A 21560-nucleotide genomic window follows, 5' to 3' on the forward strand; every position below is an offset into this window, starting at 1 on the left:
GATATGCATAATTGTTTATGGTAAAGCTTATACATATGTGTTCCATACATATTTTCTTTTTCTCCCCATTAATCAGTTCATTAGAAGTATTTTACATTCAGAGATTTTGTTCCCGAGTTCCAGAGATCCAGCAAGGAAAGGTAACATTGGAAGAATCATTAGAAGCTGCTTACAGCCACTATAAGATGGTTGGTCTGTCTCTGTCTTGCTCTCTATTTTTCTCCAGTTGAGTCATACCTTCAAACTTATTTGAAAGATTGGGGTATACTGATTTTTTAAAAAATACTGAAAAAAATAAAAATCAGGCTCTTCTCCCCCCCCCCCCCCCCAAATATCTTGGACAAATCACATGCTTAAAATTTGTTCTTGTATTTATTGGTTTTGCAAAAGAAGGCATCATCTTAACACGGTATTTGTAATTAAAAGCAAATCATTTGTTTTAAAAAGAGGCAGTTTGCAAAAAAATGTTTTTGGTCTTTTATAATTCTCATTAAAAGAATATCTGGCAAATTAAAAACTCTTTTGTGTTTGCTTTAGCTCTAAGTTTGATTAAAATCCAAAGTTATTTTCCTGTTCAATTTTGTTCTTTATAGCAGAAAGCAATGTGCTGTATTTTGAAGTGTAGTAGAATTTTATTGTCAAGTACAGCATAAGAATGGGTACGGTCTCTGGACTATATATAGTCTTTCTTCCCTTCTTGCTTACATTTCGATTCTCACAACTACTAGGAGACTGGTTAGTGAAAATGCGGCCACTTTCTGTCTCCTTGAAACACAGGTGAGTTCACGTCCACAGCCTGGTGATTATGACCTGGGCCGAGCAGCCAGACTTCAGGGACCGCAGCCCAGCCCGGCTCTCACCCACTCACAGGCTGTGCGACCTGGCCATTTCCTAGTGCAGAAAATGGGGTGAGTTAGGTCGCCACCTCAAGGAAGGAAGTTACCTAGTACAGTGCTTTGCACGGAATGAGCACCCAACAAATGTTAGCTATGCTTTTAACCACCACCACCCAGTTAACTGTTGCTAGCTACCCTGAGGCAGCCGGCCAGATTCTGAAACTGCCTTCCGGATGGCCAAAGATCATTTCATTTGTGTGGCTCATGGGTATCGCAACGAGAGGCAGTTAAAATTACTTTGGATTTCCCCCTTATCTCACCCCGACCACCAATTCTGGATCACAGGTAACTGCTGTTCCCATTTTCAGTTATGACTCTGTAGTCTCTTCCCTACGCAAGTGTTGTTTTTTTTAATTGGTTAAATATGTGCTTATGTAACCATTTTTTTGTGGAGAAAGGGAACACAGGTCAGCCCCAAATGTATATCCAGGTCTATTCCTGTTAACGCATGTGTGTTTAGAAAAGCAGTTTTTCCCTCATTTAATACACAGTTGATCCTTGAACATGAGTTTGAACTTACCTGTGGATCTTTTTCAATGAATACGTACAGTACTGTACATGTATTTTCCTTAGGAGTTTCTTACCATTTTCTTCTCTTTATTGCTTCATTGTAAGAACACGGTGTATAATACACATAACAGGACTGTTACCTGTAAGGCTTCTGGTTAACAGTGGACTGTTAGTCAAGTTCTAGGGGAGTCAAAACCCCTGCATTGTTCAAGGCCCAACTGTACAGAATAGTTCGGTGGAGGTGTAGCATTTTGTTAAAAATTATTTTAAATTTTAAACATTTTAAAATATCTTAAAAATACATTTTTACAAATGTGCTCAATATATAGACTTTGGACGTGAGAGAATGGCACCCGCAATAGAGACCTATAACTTTTCCATTTAGACTATGAATATTTTTATTTTTCTAGTACTTTATGTGTATTTACATATTTTCACATTTATTTTGAAATTATGTAATCTTGGATCATATAATTATGTAATCCCTTCACATCCCCACACATTTAAGCATTTTAGCACTTTTAATAATCTTGGAAAAACTCCATTTTGGGTAGATTTGTGAGGACTGACTAATTTTAACCAGTTTCTTTATGTGTGGGATATTTGTTCTGCCCATTTTGTCCAGGTATTTTTTGGCTATTTATAAATAACCTGCATACATTTCTCTGTTTTTTGATTATATTCTTGGGCTCCTTTTTAATTTTTTTAAGGTCTTGCTTGATACTTTTATCATTGCTTTCTGGAGAGGTTCCAGTAGACATAATAACTGAAGGATTTTCCATTTCACTGTAACCTCATTATTTTATGAATTTGTGCAAATTAAGATAGTAAATTTTGTGTTTGACAGCTCATAAGGTTGACATTTTAATATTTGTTAACGACATTTCTTCTAGGTTGTCTTAATCTTGGCCTCTGGTGAAGTTGAGATCTATAGACCTATTTCTTCCTTTTTTTAAATTTTTTTTTATTTTATTGGGGAAGGGGAACAGGACACTATTGGGGAACAGTGTGTACGTCCAGGGCTTTTTTCCAAGTCAAGTTGTCCTTTCAATCTTAGTTGTGGAGGGCGCAGCTCAGCTCCAGGTTCAGTTGCCGTTGCTAGTTGCAGGGGGCGCTGCCCACCATCCCTTGCGGGACTCGAAATGAACTGGCAACCTTGTGGTTGAGAGCCCACTGGCCCATGTAGGAATCGAACCGGCAGCTTTCGGAGTTAGGAGCACGGAGCTCTAACCGCCTGAGCCACCGGGCCGGCCCTACAGCTGTATTTCTTGGTCCATCTGAGATTTGGGGTCTTTTGTGCCTCATCTTGGTTATGATCAATATTCGACTTTCTCCTGTTAATGCCCGCCCCTTCTTTTGGTGTCGGGGTGTTTTCTTTCAGGGGACTGCAGATGGTAGGGATAGGTGATACACTTTCACTCTGCTCTTTTGCTTTTATACTCTTAAATATGAATTTGTCCTGCTGAGTTGAAATCATGGGTCAGCTTATATGTTAATGGCTGTTGCAGAACGATTTTTTTTCCCCTTGTGCTTTGAGTAATTTTAACTTAACATGTATGCCTTTTTTTAAGGCCCACATTTCTGCAAACTTGAAGCTTCCATGAGTGGCTGTATTTTGCTCCCCGAAAGTCTCAGTCCTGTGTCACCCCCACTGCCTTCCCCCCAGGAGCTTACGGCTCTTTATATCCGGGAAGACCTGCAATGAGTCTGCTAATGGAATTTTATTTCACGCAGCTTCCTGAACGGAAGGATTGGTAAGTCACCCAAATTAAAAAACAAAACGCTATGCTGGGGCCAGTTTGTGGCTGCTCCATTGGAATTAGAGTGGGGTCAGGACATACCGTGTTTCCCTGAAAATAAGAGCTAGCCAGACAATCAGCTCTAATGTGTCATTTGGAGCAAAAATTAATATAAGACCCGGTATTCTATATTTATTATATTTTATATTATACCTGGTCTTATATAAGACCCCGTCTTATAGTAAAATAAGTAAAATAAGACCAGGTCTTATATTAATTTTTGCTCCAAAAGACTCACTAGAGCTGATAGTCCGGTTAGGTTTTATTTTCAAGGAAACACAGTAATAGGGTGAATTGAGTGTATGACCTACCAACTAGTACTGTAGTCATGTATGTAGATTATACAGGAAAGGTACAGATAGTGACATGGAAACCTGTGGACTGACTGCAGTGCTAGAGCCTCTGTCATCGTCCCCACCTGCCAGTGTGCATGTTCAGAGAAAATACAATGGTGGGTAATCCTGGTAACGGTCTGGGGGGAGGGAGGAGTGGGAAGATCTTGCTCGTTAGTTTCAGGTTAAAATGATGAAAAAGTCTGGAACATAGATAGTGGTGAGGGTTGTACAACCTTGTGAATATAGTCAGTGTCCCTGAATTATACACTTAAAACATGGTTGAAATTGTACATTTTGTTCTTTTTCCACAATAAAAAAGGACAAGTGAATAAAAGAGCCTAGACTTAAAAAACGAAAACCAGTGCTAGAGAAATGGCGGTCATACTTGGTGTCGTGCACAGCCAGACATTCTGTCAGCTCCTCCAGAAAAGAAAGGCGTGCGGCAAGCCCGGGCTGCCGCTGGCAAATACCAAGCTGCCTATTCAGGCCTCTGAAAGGCTACCGGTCAGTGCCACTGTGCAGTGTGCTGGGTGGGAACAAGACAGTAATTTGGGTGTGGACTGGCTCCCTCTCGTTGCTGAAAAATGAAGTTTCTTTTCCTCCCCTGCAGGCTCACTGACCAGAAATGACCGAATTGCAGTAGTGCTGAGCTGGCCAATGTGCTGATGCCCTTTCCCGCCGACGAGCCCCAGTTCTGGACGCGTCTTCCAGAACAGTCAGGCTTGACTCGCAGGGCTGCGCAGTGTTTGGATAACTCGCAGACCCCATTCCCATCGAAGAAATTCCTCAGTATCCTTATATAGTTCTTCTCTTTTGAAATACGAGATTCTTAAGTCTGTTATTGGCTGGAATAGTCATTAGAAACTGCTCAGTGCTGCCTCACATTACATCCTAACTTAATCTTCACAATAACTGATTTAGGAACTGGGATTTGCATCTTAAGGTGAGACCTAGGAACCAAAAAGTGCATGGAGCTAGCAAGCCAGCGAGTGCGCAGACGTGGCTGGCTTCAGTTCTGGCACCCTGGACTGAACCCCAGGAGGAGACGTGGGGTAGCCACCAGATCTGGGAACCGGCCCAGGCAAACAGACTAGACGGGGAGGTGGCGGGTCAGGACAACAGTGCAGGGACCACCCCGGCCTGGCTCTGGGGACCAGACTTTTTCCTAAGATGACAGGTGGCCGAGGGCCAGCATGTCTGTGATGTGTGCTAACCCCTGCTGCTCTGCTCGGTGTAAATCGTGCCGAGTGCTACTTCCCTCGGCCTGAGAAGGGACCTGTAGTGACGTGCAGCCCTCATCTCACACGTCACCTCATGTGAAGCCTCTGCTCCCACGGCCTAACAGTTGGCTCTCTTCTCATCTACCCAGGTCCCCTCTGAGTGACTGTTTCCAGGATTCAGCAGCAGTTACAGGTGAGTCTGCTACGGTGACAGTCTTGACCTCGACTGCGCCCCAGTCCCCCCAAGGGCTTAGTAACCGATTGCTGGGCCAGCGCCCGAGTGATACGGAAGGTGTTGGGGTGAGAATGAACAAGTTGTCAGGGCACAGGCTTCTGTTCTGGGCCCGTCCTGAGAACCAGCGCTCGTCAGCTTTCCGGGGACGGGAATGATCCCAAGACATGACTTGAATTTTCACCAATTTATTAAATTACCATTTCTGCAGGAAGCACAGCCACCTGAGTGAGGCTCGTTCCTGCTGTGATTAGGACATAATCATTAGGGCACCCTGCTCACCCCCTGCTGTGAACAAGTCACCGTGTCGGGACCTCTTGGCACTTCGTGACCTACAATTCTGAGATGCTGAGATGTGAGCCTACAGTTTGCTGTTTAAGAGCCCAGGTCTGGTCTTCACAGTGAAGCCGCCGTCAAAAGCGGCGTTCAGAACCTCGTCCAGGCAGCTCGCCGTGACAAAACGCAGGTCTTGCCGCACGTTGCCGGGGATCTCCTCCAGGTCCTTTTCGTTCCTCTGGGGCACGATGACCGTCTTCAGCCCCGCTCTGTGCGCTGCCAGCACCTTGTCCTTTATGCCGCCCACCTGCGGGGACAGGAGAGCGTCAGGCGCGCCGCCCCCAGCCCGAGCAGCCCCCGAGCAGCCCCCGAGCAGCCCCGGGCCGCCCGCCTCACCGCCCGCCTCACACGGCGATTTTACAGCATCCAAATCCCCTTCCACTTTGTTCCACCAGAGCCAGGCAAGTCTCTAAAAAGGTCAATGCACAGTAAACTCTTTGCATTTCAATCATGTTATAGTTCCTCTTTTTCATGGGGGGAAAGGCTCAGTTTCTGATAGGAAGCACCTCTTGTGTCCCTGACGCCTTGTTATGTCACCAAGGCCACATCTGTGTTCCATTCTGCACTCAACGATCTTGCCTGTCGGTTGATTCTGGAAAAGCGCCAACCCCTCCCTACAGAGCTTAGCTTAGTGTACTGGGGTGACTTCCGTACGGGGGGGAGGGGGGCCTCACCTCTGTGCCCCTGGATGAAGAAACATCCCGAAAGGATCTAGGCTCTTGTGGTTTTAAAATATGTCCACAGTGATCCCTTGAAAAGGTGACGTCTAGCTCCCCGTCCCTTGAACGTGGCTCACAGGAAACGGTGGTGGAAGCGGCTCTGGCTCCCAGGGTAAGTCAGGAACAGTAAGCGCTTCCACCTCATCTCCCTCGGATCTCTGGCCCTGGGGGAGCCAGCTGCCGTGCCTGACTGTGGAGAAGCCCTAAGGTGGGGGCCTGGGGCCTCCTGCCGACAGGACCCATCAGTCCGCCATGCGAGGGAATCATGCTGCAAGCTGACCCCCCGGCCCCGGTCAGCCTTCGGATGGCCAGCCTGGGCGCTGACTGCACGACGGGAGAGCCCTGAGTCGGCAGAGCCCAGCTAAGCCTCTGCCGAATTCCTCACCTACAGAACCTGAGCACAACGCACCTCACTGTTGGGGTGGGGGTTATGCAGCAGCAGGTAACAGCTGCCAATCACACCTAGAACGTGCAGTCCGGGGAGCCAGCCCTCGGAGCCTCTGGCCACCGGCACAGCTGCCATCCCGATCCCACTGCCATCTTCCAACGTTTTTCCTTTATGCAGCTGAAGTGCACTCTCAAAGGACCTTCTTCAGAAAGTGTAAGATAAATGGATTCCTTGCGTATCCATGCAAGGAACGCCTGTTTCACTTTCATACTTGACTGACAGTAAAGCTGTGTATACAACACTGATTTAAATAGTTTTCCTGCAGAGTGTAAAAGGTATTGTACATCCAGTGTCACGCACGGATGAGACCGACGAGAAAGCTTCCCTTTGATCTGAAAAGTCACGGGGACGAAACCTGTTTCCTACGTGGTGTAGGCCCTTGCAACCTGAAGAGAACCTTCAGCTCTAGGAAACGTTCCATTATTTCTTTGGTAATTTGTTCTATACCGTTTTCTGTTTGCTAGAACTCCTGCCAGATTGTTTTCCGATGCCTGTTTTCTTTGACCCATTCTAAAACGACAGCCTTAAGGCCTGGCTGCTGTCATACCCGTTCTTGCATTCTGTTCTCTCCAGCCTGAGCAGATGCCGCGGGTCGGCTTCACCTCTCGGCCGCTGCAGCACCCCCTCTGCCGGCTGGGAAGCCTTTGCCCCCCACCTGCTCCCACTCCTGCCTGTGCCCCTGGCTCTGAGCAGGCGCGTCCCCAGATCCCTGCTCGGAAGGCGGTCTCCCTCCAGGTTCATAACCAGGACACTTGGATGCTGCAGAAGCGGCTGACCTACCGGCTGATGACTCCCCACTCAGTTCTGAGGGTTAGAATTTATTCCCTGTATCCTGAACGAGGAAACTGAGGAGTTAGTTCATGGTCAGTAAAGCACTGGATCGTGTCCTTTTCAGCACACCTAGTACTAGCCACTCCTGTCACCTGGAATGAGACAGTTCCTGCCCTAGTAGGGTAAGGTAAGACAGGTCAGCCGTTCCTTCTGAGGACAGACCTACAGGAAGGGCATCATGAGGCCTTAGAACGGCACTTGTTGACTTAACTGGGGAACTGAGAGCTTTTTTAGTGACTTTAATTGGTGATTCTATGATCTGCTTTCATCATTACCTCATAAAATAAAGATGCTCTTACAATAAAGACATCCTTTTTTTCTCATTTTGCTATGAACCTGCCAAAATTCTGTTGTGGACTGATACAGGTACCCAGTGACTCACAGCCCTAAATGGTCCCCCAAGTTCTATGTATTTTATCAGGTTTTTGTAAGTAGTTTAGGATATGGCCCCATCTGGATAGAATGTTTTCCAAATTTAGCAACCAGACATGGGCAGTCTTTATTGCAGTTTCCATTTATACTACATTTTTTTTCCTATAAATCCATCAACGACAGTAATCTAACTTATCTCTAGGAGGACAGGTGGCCTCCCAGGAACTTCAAAAGGTGAGAACTGGGCTCAAAGTTTGAAAATTGCTGCTCTGCTATTTCATACCTATGTGAGATATTTAACAGTTTGCTACCTAGAGCAAAGCCTCAAATTCACCTGAATAACCGGTATTTCTGATGACCAGAATGACCCTTTTTTCGTTAGCAAGTCTAAATTCTTAGAGGGGGAAACATGGGGAAAACTGTCAGTTTTCTTTCATTTGATCATAATTTAAAAATGTGAATTAGTTACAGGTATAAAAATTTAGTATGTATTTAAAACTAAGGAATTCACAGGAAGAAGGCAAACCACTGTTAATCTCAATTTAACGATACGGCTAATTAAAATTTAAAATTGAAAAACTAAAAAGCCACCCTCCTAAGTTTCTTCATACTTACTGGAAGAACAAGACCTCTCAGAGTAATTTCACCAGTCATGGCTACGTCTGAACGAACCAGCCGCCCACTAAAAAGTGAGGCGAGACAGGTTACTATGGTAACTCCAGCAGACGGTCCATCTTTTGTGACAGCTCCAGCTGGGAAGTGCAGATGGATGTCTGTGTTGTCAAGAAGATCAAAACTTCCAGAAGCTTTAAAAAGGGAAAAAGGATTTTAATGTAGAAAAATTAAACCTATTTTATTTTTCTCCTAAAAAAGAAAATCTCAGAGAAAAATGAAATGTTTTGGGTAAATGACTCCTTCAAAATATTAATGGGTAGTCCAACTAGAGTGTGGGTCTAGAAGCTTCTTTCTATTCCCAGTAGGATTAACAACAAAACGCAGGCTTGGACTTCGTGTCCAGTTCAGGCACTCGACAGACAGTCCTAACGTGGAACTAGAATTTCCATGGGGTTCAAACAAGGTTTGTGCTTTAGTGAAGGTGTGTAAACCCATCATTCAGAGCTCGTCTTGATTTTCATCACACAACTGGGACATGCCACCTGGACATGCCCAAAGGCTCCTTCCGCCTGGCTCCCAGCCGTGTCTGACCCGGGGCCCGGTCACTCACCATTAGTCAGATGGTATTTCTTTGCGTTGCTGCGGAGCCAGCTAATAGCGAGGTGGGCAGACTCCTTCATGACGTCCCCCAACTGGCCGGTCAGAGTTAGCTGGCCTTCGCCATCCATCCGACTTGCCTCCACAAACATGATTTCCCCCCCTAAGGGGGTCCAAGCCAAACCTATGGCCACTCCGGGCTGACTCAGGCGCTCGGACACCTTGAGAGCAAGTAGGAAAATGATCCATTAGGTCAACAAGAGCAATTATTTCCAGGCTGACGACCCAAATGCAAGGGGCCACTTCTCTCTCCAGGGCTTAAGTTGAAGCCACACCCCCAGTGCTTATCACCTCGCAGGATTTGGAGTCACTCTGACCACTTACTATGGATGGCTTCCTGCCAGAAAAAAGCTGAACTTCCTCTGGCATTTATCCGAAGCAATTTTACCTTAAAATAGTCACGAATAACCGATTCTTAAGAGCCACATCGAATTACACGTGTCCTAATAGTCAAGGAACAAATCTAACTGTTTTGTCTGCTTGAACACTTTTATTGGCTGCACATTTAGAAATACTCCAGATCCTAAGTTCACTTCAGGAGTCATGAATGTGTTTCAGAAAGTGGGAGCCTCTTTTTGCCACAGATTTCGGAAATATTGGTTCCAGAGGCCGAGGGTGAAGGCAGACATGACAGCCCCTCGATTTCATTTCTGTGCTGCTCATCTTTACTTTCTCTTCCCGCCGCGGAGACACTGAAGTCCCACGTGATTTGTAGGATCCTTCTCGTGTGTGTGTGTGCAGGCCACATGCTGCCTCAGTGCCACTTCAAACTGAATGTGTCACCTGCGATCACGAGCCTAAGCGATGAGCCAAACAGATGAACACATCCAAGTCATGAAGACACATAAAGGAACAACAGAACGTCACGCTAACATTCACTGCACCCTGTGGCCTCAGCATTTCTTATCCTATAGAAGCTGTCGCATCAGAGGACCTGGGCACAGAACATCAAGCCAGCACTCATCCAACACGACGCGTTCCCACCGCCAGGCGACTTCCTCAGCAAGGAGCAGCAGGGGCTGGGGCCCGAGTTTCGGGCTGCTGACGCTTACTCCTTTCCCGAGGGGCTTAGCTGGTGGAAACCCTGATTTTAAATTTTAAAACGTCCTCTAAAAATCACAGGTGGCAGCCATGAAGCTCTGAGTAGCCAACATACAGCCTATGTGGGGGGTTGGTTGTGTATTTTACAAGCTGAGTCCTGACTGACTGCATGTGACAAGTCAGAGACTGGAGGCCACAGCGCAGGGCTGGCTGCGGGACACGGAACACCAGACTCTCCCCGCTGCTCTGGCGCTCGTCCGCCCGTGGTTACTCAAGGAGAGACACAGAAGATCACCACGCAAAGGAGAACAGAAACAACCATTTATACGTGTCCACAAGGCCTGTTTTATCTAACCAAGTCAGTTCTCAGCCTTAATGACATCTAGTTTGGGTGGGATTTTAGAAGTTCCTGTTTTACCACATAACTTGATGGTGAGGGTTCTAATAGTAACCGGAGATGTCACTAATGACACATCTGTAACAACATTCGTGGGTGGAGTTCCTCTCAAACCCAGACTCTGATCAAGGCTCACAGTTACCGAAGAAGGAAGGAAGCTTGAACTCGACTTGGAGTCCTGCTCTTCAAGGGCACATGTTCTGAAACAAACAAGTACTGGGTTTCCATGCACTGGCCCCTCAGAAGCAACCAGAATGCCAGTACACGTGACTTTCACGGCTAAGACACACGCTCCTGCCTCGCCGTTTCCAGCCGTCTTCATTTAACCCCTTTGCACAGAACACCATTTTACAGCCTTCCTCAGTAAAGGATCCAACACAGTCATTTCAAAACTGTTTATCTACTCGCACTTCTATCGGTGTCTAATTCCACAACTGCTTGGTGGGGTCATCGGTTCCATGCGTCAGGACAGGCCCAGGCTTGACGCTCAGATGTTTCCCATGACAGCCAAGTGGCACGTCAGGATCTCAAGTTCGCTTTTGTTGTTCAATTTCCCACCGGTGTATTTCTGCGCTTCAGTCTCCTCACCTGTTAACTAAATCTGTTCAAAGCATTCTATCACGTAAGTACGTAGACCGAGAAAGTGTTTCAAATATTTAACGAAAACCTAATTAATACCAGACGATGTCTCATGGTTGCATCAACACTTCAGTGACAGCGGTATTTAAGGAGCATCTGAGTGTTTAATCACTGCCAATTTCAGACCGTTCTTCCCTTATGATGGATTAAAAAAAGTGACATTTGATTGCAGTAGTAAGGACGTACACTTCTGCGTGTCCCTTCCAAGCCTTGACCAACACTTGGTGTTTTTAACCTGTCCTGTGCTACTGCAGCCCCGGCTGAGGGACCAAGAGCGGGACCCTTCAGCAGGGCTCCACCAGATGGAGCCGGCTCCACCGCATGTCACAGGTCCAGGGGTACAAGAGGGAACAGCTCCGGGACGCCAGAGGCTCCGGGACATGAGACAGAGAGGCGGTTACACTCCCACACGGGGAGTACAACAACAGAGTATCTCCAGAGCCCTGAGGAGGCACGGGTCAGAGGAGAGGCTGAGCAGTTCTGGGCGGAGAAGGGCCAGGAAGCCACCGTAAGAGGCCAGCAGGGGCCAAGGACTGAAGACGTGAATGACACTGGTCTTTCCGGGACAAGAACGGTTCCACGCCAAGCACGAAGCCCGAGCTGTCAGCTGGCTGTGCTGTGTGTGCAGGCTGGTTCTGTAGTGATGTTTACACTGTAAATTAGTCCCCTTTACAGCTCATGCAGCACTTTTTACGCTCCTGCCAGGGCTGTCACCACAGCAGCCACCCATCTGCCAACTTCTTTAGTCTTTGTGCTGAGATCCTAAGCCTTGAATTCATGCATATTTGGTTTTTCTAGTTGTGAATTTGTTTCAGTGGCATTTAAAGAAGGGGATGTCAGGTTACGTTTCCCTGGAGAGGTGCTGGGTCCGCCCTGCCCTCTTGCAGCAGCACTCAACAGCCCGTCTGGCCTGATCTGGCACTGCTAAGCGCCGCTGCTTTCAGACCCTCCCAGCGGGGCCTTGTCTTGCCCAGCGAGCTCGTGGTGGGGCCCTGGCCAGACCAAGCATGCGCATCTCTGCCACCCTCTGGGGCGCGGGCGCAGCTTGCTGAATCGCAGGGGCATTTACGGCCGTGGTTCTGTTGGGCGGCTTGCGCGTGTCCACAGCCCATTTCTGGTGCCTGGTTTTCTGTCTCAAAGGCCAGTCTCCTGAATGGGATCCTGTGGTTCACCTCAGTGCGCTCTGTTCAGGATGCCTTTAAAATCTGCACGTTTGGCCTCTTTCCCCTCCATTCTTCTTCTTCTCTTACAAGGGCAGTGACCCCGAGAAGCACACACCACTGTCAGAAGCCAATACAGAGCAAAGCATACTCGGGGGACAGTCTTGGGGTGAGCAGGCTGGACAGGATGTAGGCACTTGTGGCTGGGATGGCTGGTTTAGAGGCTGACAGTTAAATGTATCCTGGAAAGCCTGGAGCGTACTTGCTCTGACTGTTTGTGTCACTACAATTACCATCTGTGAGTTTAAGACTGTCACCAGAGATAAACAGGAACTCTTTTTTTTGTCAACTGCAAGACTGGGACGCTAGGATATGTATCTAACGATGTGGAGGCCTCACTAGGATGAAAATGGAAGTGACAAGATTCACATTCCCCCCCAAAGATGTTCGTGTAATCAATAAAAGTGACTGTCACTGAGTTTACCACTGCCAACGGCCACCGCATAACTGCCCAGATCAGTTAGTGACGCGTCCCTGTGCCCACACCTGGCCTGAACCCAGATGCCTGCACTGGACCCGCTCTTCCTCTCAGCCTGCAGGGAGAGCTTTCATTTTACTGTATTTTTTAAAAAGTGGGTCTGGCTGGTCTTGTTTCTTTAGGAAACTTGACTGTATTTGAAAAGGCAACTTAAGATACTATTCCTAAATTTGAAATTTAGACCACGCTCCTAGAACTCATTTTTCAAGCAGTTTACAGAATTCTAAGGGGATGTAATTCTTAAATACAAGCGTGCCTATCACCTTTCTTCCTCACTGTCATTCTCAAGGTCAGGAACACTTTTGGTACCAGTGCATTTTGGCAGACCCGTCATCATGAAAGTAAAGAGCACCAAAGCTGGTGTAAGGTGGTTCAATGCAGGCACAGAAGCAGGATTCTAAAAATAGCAGGGATTTCATTTTTGGTGATTGGGGGCAGTAGCTCTGTTTCTTTTTAGGGAGTCTGCTGGTTGCAGGAACCAATGTGTGTGCATTCTGTAGCACGCAGCAGGCACAGTGGGGGAGCTTTGTGTCCCTGAACCCCCCAATTCTACAGCCATCTGCAAACAGCCATGTAGTCACCCCGTGAGGAAGCTGCCTTGCTGCTCTCAGGGCCCATCCCGCCTCCCTGCCCCAAGCTGGGCCCTGGGGAGCCGGCTTAGTCTTCCTCACACACAGCTGCGCCCTGAGCACTGCCCTGAGTCTCCGCAGCCAATGAGCCCTCTAACCCCCTCCCAACTCCACGAGCAGCTTCCTCACCTGAACTCAGCCTCTTCCAGCTCCTTGTCAGCAAGGGATACCACACCTCCTGTGAAACCTGCTTCCAACACCCGCTCCCCGACCTTCAACCTCCGCGTTCTGATCCTTCACGCTCACTTGTACTCAAGACCGTCAGTGCTACCAGCTTCTCATTACAGAGCAGCCCTGTCCTCGCTTCCTTCTCTCTGGGCAACGAAAAACACCTCTGACCCATCGTTCGTCATTTCCTTGGGAAGAACCCATGTTTGCGCCCGGCTTCAGTACACGCAGCGGGCACCCTCGCGCAGACCACTTTCTCCCTCACACTTTGGATCCCACCCCGTGTCACTTCCCGAAGACTTGGGGACACCCCCCTCCAGGCACATCAGTCCTGCTCCCTTCTGGATTTTCTCACGGAGCACACTCCCGCTGACCTCCACGCTCCCTTCCAGCTGCCTCATTTCTCGCTGTCATCACAGCCAAACTTCAGAAGCGAGCTGCCTACTCATTAATTTGATTTCCCCAGCTCCCATTCTCTCTTCGACACTCCTGAGTCTACTACCATCCCCACCACCCACTGCGAACCCCCACTTTCAAGGCCACTGACAACCTCCACGCTGTCCAATCCAACAGACAGCACTGCCGTTCCCTCCTCCTGGAGCACAGCAGCCGGTTCCCCTTACCTGACTGCTGTCCCTTAGTCTGCTCTGTCTGCTCTTCTCTGCACGTACTTTTCCCTGGGTGAACTCAACATTCTGGGACTTGATCCTCTATTTTCTGACAACTCTTGTGAGTTTTATCTCCACTTCGGATCTGTCCTCTGAGCAGTGAGCTGCTGCACGTCCAAGGGTAGCCACTCAGATGCCTCACAGGTTTTCAGACTTATGTTCAAAATGGAGCTTTCAATTGCCTTTTCACCCCCCCCCCCCCACTAGTCTTTCCAATCTCAGTGAATGGCACTGCCACACACACGTCCTGTCGCTCTAGCCAGAACCCTGGAGATCCCTTTCACTGCTGTTTCCTTCATTCCCCACATGTGAGCCATCAGAAGTATGAAACACATTTTTTCTAGTAACTACCCTGTAAATAAAAGCTCACAGAAGCAGCCTATAAAATTATCAAAATGCCTCAGCAGTCAGATTCAAACACTTGTTTTCATCCAGCTGCCTCAACTCAGTCCTGGCGGGAGAAAGGTGGAAACAGGGCTACACCTGTCCGTGGGTTTAACCGAAAGGAAGTCCTGACAAGCAGACAATGGTTGCTGGAGGACGCCACCTGGACCTGCACTAGAGCGGTCTGAAGCTGCAGTGAGGCTCACCTTTCCAGGTATGTTGTGCGTGGTTGTTTCCCTACTTCCTTCCCCCAAGCCTTTGACAGCACAGAGAAATCCTTAATTAGAGCACATACAAGAGGCATGCAGAATGTCTGAGGAAGAAAGTCAGAGACACTGTTCTGACACGGGAACCAGACGGCAGAGGAAGATCACACTGCGTTTCCGAAAGAGGCCATAGCCAGGGTCTCGGGCTCTGAAAAGCTGTATTATCAGCGTAAGCACTAAAACTCAGCACAGAGAAAGCAGGTTGCCAACTGTAAGGCAAACTCCAGATGCTGAAACACCCAATTCTACTTCTTCCCCAATCTATTAAGCAGCCCCCGAGGAAACTGGTGTGCACCAACGTAAACATGAGAATGAGTACCTCCATTTCGTACATTGGGGGCCCAAGGATGTCCTTCAGAGCGTGGAAATCAATCAGGATGGGCATTTCCGGCGGCAGGGCCAAGTCAGTGGCGTCCCCGATCGATTCAGCCTTTGGGTCTTCTAAGACGTGTTCTCTGCAACCTGAGAGAGAAAACATTAGAAATTCCCAGGGACTGGCAGGTTTCGGAATTCATTAGCAGTGGACACCCCTGAGAGCACCCGTGACACCAGCAGTCCAGTCGCCTTTATGCATTTATAAGGCACAAACCCTCGCCCGTGCACCTGGGACTCAGGCAGAAGAGTTAGTCTTTCAAGAGCCCCGTGAGGTGACATCATGCCCTGCCTGTTCACTTACTTTTCACTCCAGGAGGGTAGTGACCTTGCTGTTTTCTTTTTAACCATTATATTCTTTAGCCAAGATCAATGCCTGGCACTTGTCAACTAATGGCCTGTAGACGCCAGATGTCAAGGGTCAAATGCAGTAGACTACCTGTACAATTCGGTTAGAGACACGGAACCCAAGCTTTTAAATTCCCTCTTCAGAGGGGTCCCATCAGATGTCCTGTTTCCGGTAGGACCCATATAAGCAATACCACTTTTGTAATCATAGAGCTCAACTCTAAGATTATCATTTTCCAATTAAAATAAATATAACTGGCAGTGCCAGGCTGGGAAGAGAAAATCCCTGTCATAACGGACTATTTCCTTACCTACCTAAGAGCCTCAGTTGGGGACAACTTGTCAAAATACTGACTCGTGTGGGTTTGAGCCCCGACATGCGGGGAGCAGGAACCAACTGACCGAGGAGACCACGTTTCCTGAGGGTCTTTGTAATTCCAGTTTGAGTAAAGAGAAATGCTACTTAAGTCGGGAGACAGAAATCTAAAATGAGTAGAGTAGAGGCTTCAAAAATGTAGGAAATATTTGGCTCTATTCTTCCTCACTCCTAGCTTTTTTCTTTTAATTTTGCCATAATTCTCCTGGTTCTTGTACTATTTCATGAAATGTTTTAAAATACTATCTTTATTACCCTTTCACACACACCTTTCCTTCTGGAAATGTTTTATATACACACACAACATATAATAATTATAAAGTCACCTAACATTGTACATCTAAGTATTTTTGTTACGATTCTCCCGCTCTGATAGCTCATGGAAGTTAAAAAAACTGTTTTTCACGAACACCTTTCCTTCCTGAAGCGATTACTGAATATGTTTAATAATATTAGACCCTCACTGCAGACTGCAGCGATAACTGCAGACATCCTGGAGTGTGCCTGAGTGACCTCCGGGTATGACAGCCTTGGCGTGACCTTCAGATGAAGGTCAGTCTCCTCTCCTCTGGGCCCATGGGGCTCCTCTACAAGACTGAGTCACGTGACTGACACAAGAGAGAAACAGAAAGCGGTTCAGGTTTCCTGCCACTTGCTGGCTCTCTGACCGTATCCAGAGCATTCCACCTCTCACCACCTCTGCAGAACTCCCGTGAGAGTTAGAGAGAAAATCCTCTGCAGACTGCGAAGGGCAGCATCATACTGCATCCTAAGTGTAGATCCTGAGTTACACATATTCTCACAGTCCTCTCTCTGCAATGTCACTTGATCTTTCCAACTTCTTAGAGTGCTTGTCTGTTTCACAAAATCTAGCAATTACTGGGTCACTCAATAGCTTGTGGAAATGGGAGATTTTCTGTTCGTAACGTATCTAAGCAATGTCGGTGGCCAAGGGTGGGAAGGCACTCAGATGACAGCTCACTACATGTAGATCCCGAGCAGAACAGAAAGCAGGCGTTACTGCTTCATTAAAATTAACGCACAGACAGAAAGGCACTATCTGTGTAAGGTTACCGCACCCTAAAGACGAAGGCCTCGGAAACTTTAGCCGACGCAGGAGGCTGTGGGTTTCTCTAGCCTGTTTCACTATGTGATGCGCTTTTCTGTTGACAGCCTGGCGTCCACTGTCACAGGAGGGAGTAAAGCAGGATGGGTGAGAGCCAACCCCAATTACGTAACCAATGCTTTAGGACGTGCAGCCCTTTCCCAGTGGAGTAGTGAACTCGGTGCTCTGAGCACTAAGGGAGTGGGGCGGGGAGAGCCACTTCTAATGCAGCGAGACCTTATCATGGAAAAGATGGCAATTTACTTCAGGCTGTAGGCACAGCAGCTGTGTTATGAAAAATTCAATAAACTTAGAACTCATCTGTGCTTCAAGGTGTTCCATCATTAGAACACAAGCCCAGAGAAGTAAAGCTTGAGTCAGAAATGGTGCCAGCTGATCGGGAAAGACAGGCTAGCATTGGATTTTAAGAATCAGCCACTGGACCTTGTGTAATGGAAAGTGAGACTAAGGAAATACTAGATTTTCATGGAATCCACACTTTGATTCCTCATTAAAACAACAAACAAGTAAAACATCATCTCACAAAGATGTCACTCAAGAACGAGGCCCAGTTTACAGCCGCACCTTCTGACTCACGTGCACAAGCTTTCCAGGGCTGCTCAGCTCTGGTGCCACAGGGACCAGCACTGAGAGGGGACAGAGCCCGAGTCCCCAGGCCTCCCCGCTGGCCCTCCCCATACCTGACACGCTATCTAACAAGAGGCATTTTTCCAGGCCAGGCGAACAAGAACAATTTTAAAAGTTCTGTTTCTCAATGTAACATGGCCCCTGCCCCACAAATCTTCCTACTGGAATCGCAACGTTTTCTTCCTCTCTGTCTGGCTCTCGCTCTGGGGCACAACAGTGGTTCTTAACAAACGGTTAGATGTCACATGAAAAAATGATTAATTTCACCAAGAAGTGAAATTTAATTAAAAGCAGGATACCATTTTCTGGTTACCAAAATAAAGTAACTAGTAAACAAGTTTAAGAAACAACAAAGATCAATGTTAACGAGATTGTCTGAAACACTGTTGCTTATGGAAATATAAATTGGTTCAAACTTTCAGGAAAGCCATCTGTCAATATACTGAAAGCCTCCCAAATATTCAAAATCTCAGACCCAGTGATTCTATTTTGCAGGAAGGTGTCCTTGAGGACAACTGTTATTCGGACATTGGAGACAACAACACAGCTACTCACTGCGGTCCTACTATGTGTAATAGCACACGTTCGATGCAATATAAATCTCAACATCAGGAATATGGTTAAGCACACTGTGGTACAGCCACCTGATAAAATACAGACTCTAACACTTTTTCCAAGTGTTTCTAAGTAATGTCAGAAAATTCTTTTGAAACAACGTCAAATTGAGGAAAGAGGAGGGTATAAAATTTCCCATGGCATGAGTTTTGCTAATATACTATAAATATACATGAGAATGAATGTAATGATACAATCTAAAATGTTTACAGAAGTTACTCCCCGAGTTAGGAGATGAAGATTACAGAATGAAATAGCCAGCAAACCACAGTCTCCCATTCTGGCTCTGGCTTCCTAGTTGGCCTTGAAAACAGTCACAGTCCTTTGTATCTGCTTTTTGAATCAGTAAAACCCTAATAATTACAGTATGCTGAGAGTAGCTGGGAGAATTTAGGAATGCTTAAATCTTTCCTACGTAGAGATGAGAGGAACTAGTATTTAGACGAATACTTAATACACTTCTAAGACTCACGTGTCTTACCTCACAGCCCCTTTCATTAGAAGAGAATAAACTGCTCTCTACCACCTCGTTCCACCCAGAACCCCACACAGGGCCTTGTCCACAGTCACACCACTGCTGGGAGTCACAGCAATGAAATATATGTAAGAAAAAAGAAAATGGTATCAGGACTCCAGACGCTGCCCTATACTATAATACATATTACTATTATTCGTGGAGTAAAATTCTCTTTACACTTTTGAAGTGTACTCTTAAAAGTAATAAAGTGCGATTAAGTGGAGGTTGAAAAGAAAGGCCATGGAAAAAGAAAATGAGTAGAATAAGCTCGCTCAGCCCCACTCTTCAACTATTTCTTCACTGAAAAGAAAACGAAATTGTTCCGAAAATGGGTGGGAACTCAGGTGTGTGTCAGCCGGTTTCCTCTGCCCGAGGTACCTCCCAGCTCCTTCCTCGGTATTACTGGCCTGCTTTGTGTCTAATTCAGGAGGCAGGCAGGATGGGGAGCGTGTCACCAAGGGGATGACAGCAGCACAGGCTGCTGGCGGAGCAAGAGGGAGACGTGGGGGTGCCCCGGGTGCGCCGCTCAGCCAGACTGGAGTGAGGGCATCACTACTGTTAGGGAAGGACATTCTATAGCCCCAAACGCCTCAGGAGGGAGATCAGGCTTCCCAAAGCAGCTGTCCCTGGGCACGAGCAAGTGTTCCTTTCCACCCCTTTCGCTCTGCCAGAGGAACATGGTTTCAATGGAAGCAGGCCCCAGAGCCACAGTCACCGTGGCAAGGGAGAAAGAAAGCTATGAAGAGGGGAGGTAAGGGGGAAGGACGGAAGGATGTAGTTTCTTAGGAAACTCCGCAGCTTTCTGTTAAAAAAAAAAGTTTCTTGCTTTTCGAATAAATCTTGCACCAAATGGCGTCTCCTGAGAGGTGATCCACCCCACGGAGCTAGCGCAGGCCAGGAACACAAAGCGGCTACCAACACCGACAGTTGCCCAGAACGTGGCAGAACAAAACTCCGCCTCAGCACGGACAGCCCTGGGTCCCCTGTAATCATTACACTCAAGACAGGAAGGTGAGTCACCACTTACTATTGTCTATGCTCTGCTACCTTGAAGCATATACCTCACTGTCAAGCCCAGTCTCGGGTGTTCAAAAGCTGTGTTTTGTGGTATGGTGACAAGAGAAACCCCCTGGAGATTATGAAAAAAAGCATTCATTTTCACAAAGAGCAGTTTTTTACTGCCTGTGGGGCAGGGAGGGAGGAGGAAGGACGGGTGTGCACACACACCAGCCAGCGATCAAACCAGGCCCAGAATGGGGTTAACGCTCCCCCAGAAACGAATACTCCTTGTTTCTGTCACACTAACTAACACACTATCCAGGGAAGCGGCTCCCTGGAAATGTCCAGGTCTCATTCTGAGGCTCGGCGCAGTGCGGGGAAGGCCAGGAATTCTAGGAGCGTAGGCTGGAACCATGACATACAAAATTTAAAAAACTGAGCAGAAAGTCAAAGCCCTGGTCCAACCGTCCATTTCACACTAAAAAATACTGAGACCTGGGGAGGTTAAACCAACTGCTGGAAGCCCACGGCGGAGCAGACAGCACAGGACCCCTCCTCCCACCCAGCCAAGGGCACCTGTTGTCCCCACCTCAAATCCAGTCTAGAAAAGCTGCCATGAGCACTGCTGTCTGTTTGGGTCCCTGCTTTCAACACTTTTGGGTTTATACCTACAAGTGGAACTGCTGGGTATCTGGTGGTCCTAGGTTTCATTTTTTCGTGACCGATGAGTTGTTTTTTACAGGAGATGTGCCATTTCACATTCCCACCAGCAATGCACGAGGGTTCCAATTTCTCCACATCATCACCAACACATGTTATTTTCCACTTTTTTTTTATTATGGCCATTGGTACTAGGTGTGAAGTAATATCTCATTGTGGTTTTCATTTGTATTTATCTAAGGACTAATGATGTTAACCACCCTTCCGTGTACTTATTGGCCATTTGTCTATCTTCTTTGGATAAATGTGCATTCAAGTCCTTGGTTCATTTTTGAATTGAGTTGTTTTTTTCTGGATATCAATCTCTTATCAGCTGTACGATTTGCAAGTTTTTTCTCTCATTCTGTAGGTTATTTTTTACTTTCTTGATAGTCTTGTTACACAAAAGTTTTTAATTTTTTTGATTATTTATTTTTATTTTTTTAAATTAAAGTTTATTGGGGTAAAAGTTTCTAATTTTGACGAAGTCCAATTTATCTAGTTTCTCTTTTGTTGCCTATGCTTTTGGTGTCATATCCATGAAGTCATTGCCAAATCAAATGTCATGAAGATCTTCCCTCATGTTTTATTCAAAGAGTTTTATAATTTTATCTCTTAAGCTTAGGTCATTGATCAATTTTCAGTGAATTTTTGTATATGGTATAAGGGTCCAGCTTGATTCTTTTGCATGTGGGTGTCCAGTTTTCCCAGCACCATTTGTTAAAAAGACTTTCCTTTCCCCACTGAATGGTCTTGGCATCCTGGTTAAAAGTCACTTGACCATACATTAGCCTTTACTTCTGTCCTTTCTGTTCTATTCCACTGATGTGTCTGACTGTCCTTGTTGCAGCACCACACTGTCTGAATTACTGATGCTTTGTAGAAAGTTTAAAGTCAGGAGGTGTGGGTCCTCCAGTTTGTTCTTTTTAAAGATGGTTTTGGATATTTGGGGCCCATTCCAATTCCACATGAACCTGAAGACTGGCTTTTCCATTTCTCTGGAAGAGAGTGCATTGAATGT

The 21560-nt window shown here is 46.8% G+C and overlaps 1 protein-coding gene and 1 long non-coding RNA gene across 4 annotated transcripts in view; one reads left to right on the forward strand and one right to left on the reverse strand.

Moving 5' to 3' along the window:
- The first annotated feature begins 2628 nt into the window (after window positions 1–2628).
- LOC141567524 (uncharacterized) lies at window positions 2629–5776 on the forward strand. Of its 3 annotated transcripts, none has more exons than XR_012490214.1 (3): window positions 2629–3160; window positions 3860–4953; window positions 5204–5776. It is a non-coding gene; the product is annotated as an uncharacterized LOC141567524 (long non-coding RNA). The 3 variants fall into 3 exon arrangements; XR_012490213.1 differs by lacking the exon at window positions 2629–3160 and having other exon boundaries at window positions 3710–4044; window positions 4151–4953; XR_012490212.1 differs by lacking the exon at window positions 2629–3160 and having other exon boundaries at window positions 3710–4953.
- Window positions 5165–21560, reverse strand: part of LONP2 (lon peptidase 2, peroxisomal) — a 63637-nt gene continuing 47241 nt past the window's right edge. The window contains exons 12-15 of the mRNA XM_019731868.2: window positions 15180–15322; window positions 8924–9131; window positions 8314–8504; window positions 5165–5575 (exon numbers count right to left, since the gene is read on the reverse strand). Coding sequence (XP_019587427.2) covers window positions 5354–5575; window positions 8314–8504; window positions 8924–9131; window positions 15180–15322 — 764 coding nt within the window. The 3' untranslated portion in view covers window positions 5165–5353. The remainder of the gene's footprint in view (window positions 5576–8313; window positions 8505–8923; window positions 9132–15179; window positions 15323–21560) is intronic.

Source organism: Rhinolophus sinicus, linkage group LG11, assembly GCF_036562045.2.
Source record: "Rhinolophus sinicus isolate RSC01 linkage group LG11, ASM3656204v1, whole genome shotgun sequence".
Taxonomy (NCBI): Eukaryota; Metazoa; Chordata; class Mammalia; order Chiroptera; family Rhinolophidae; genus Rhinolophus; species Rhinolophus sinicus.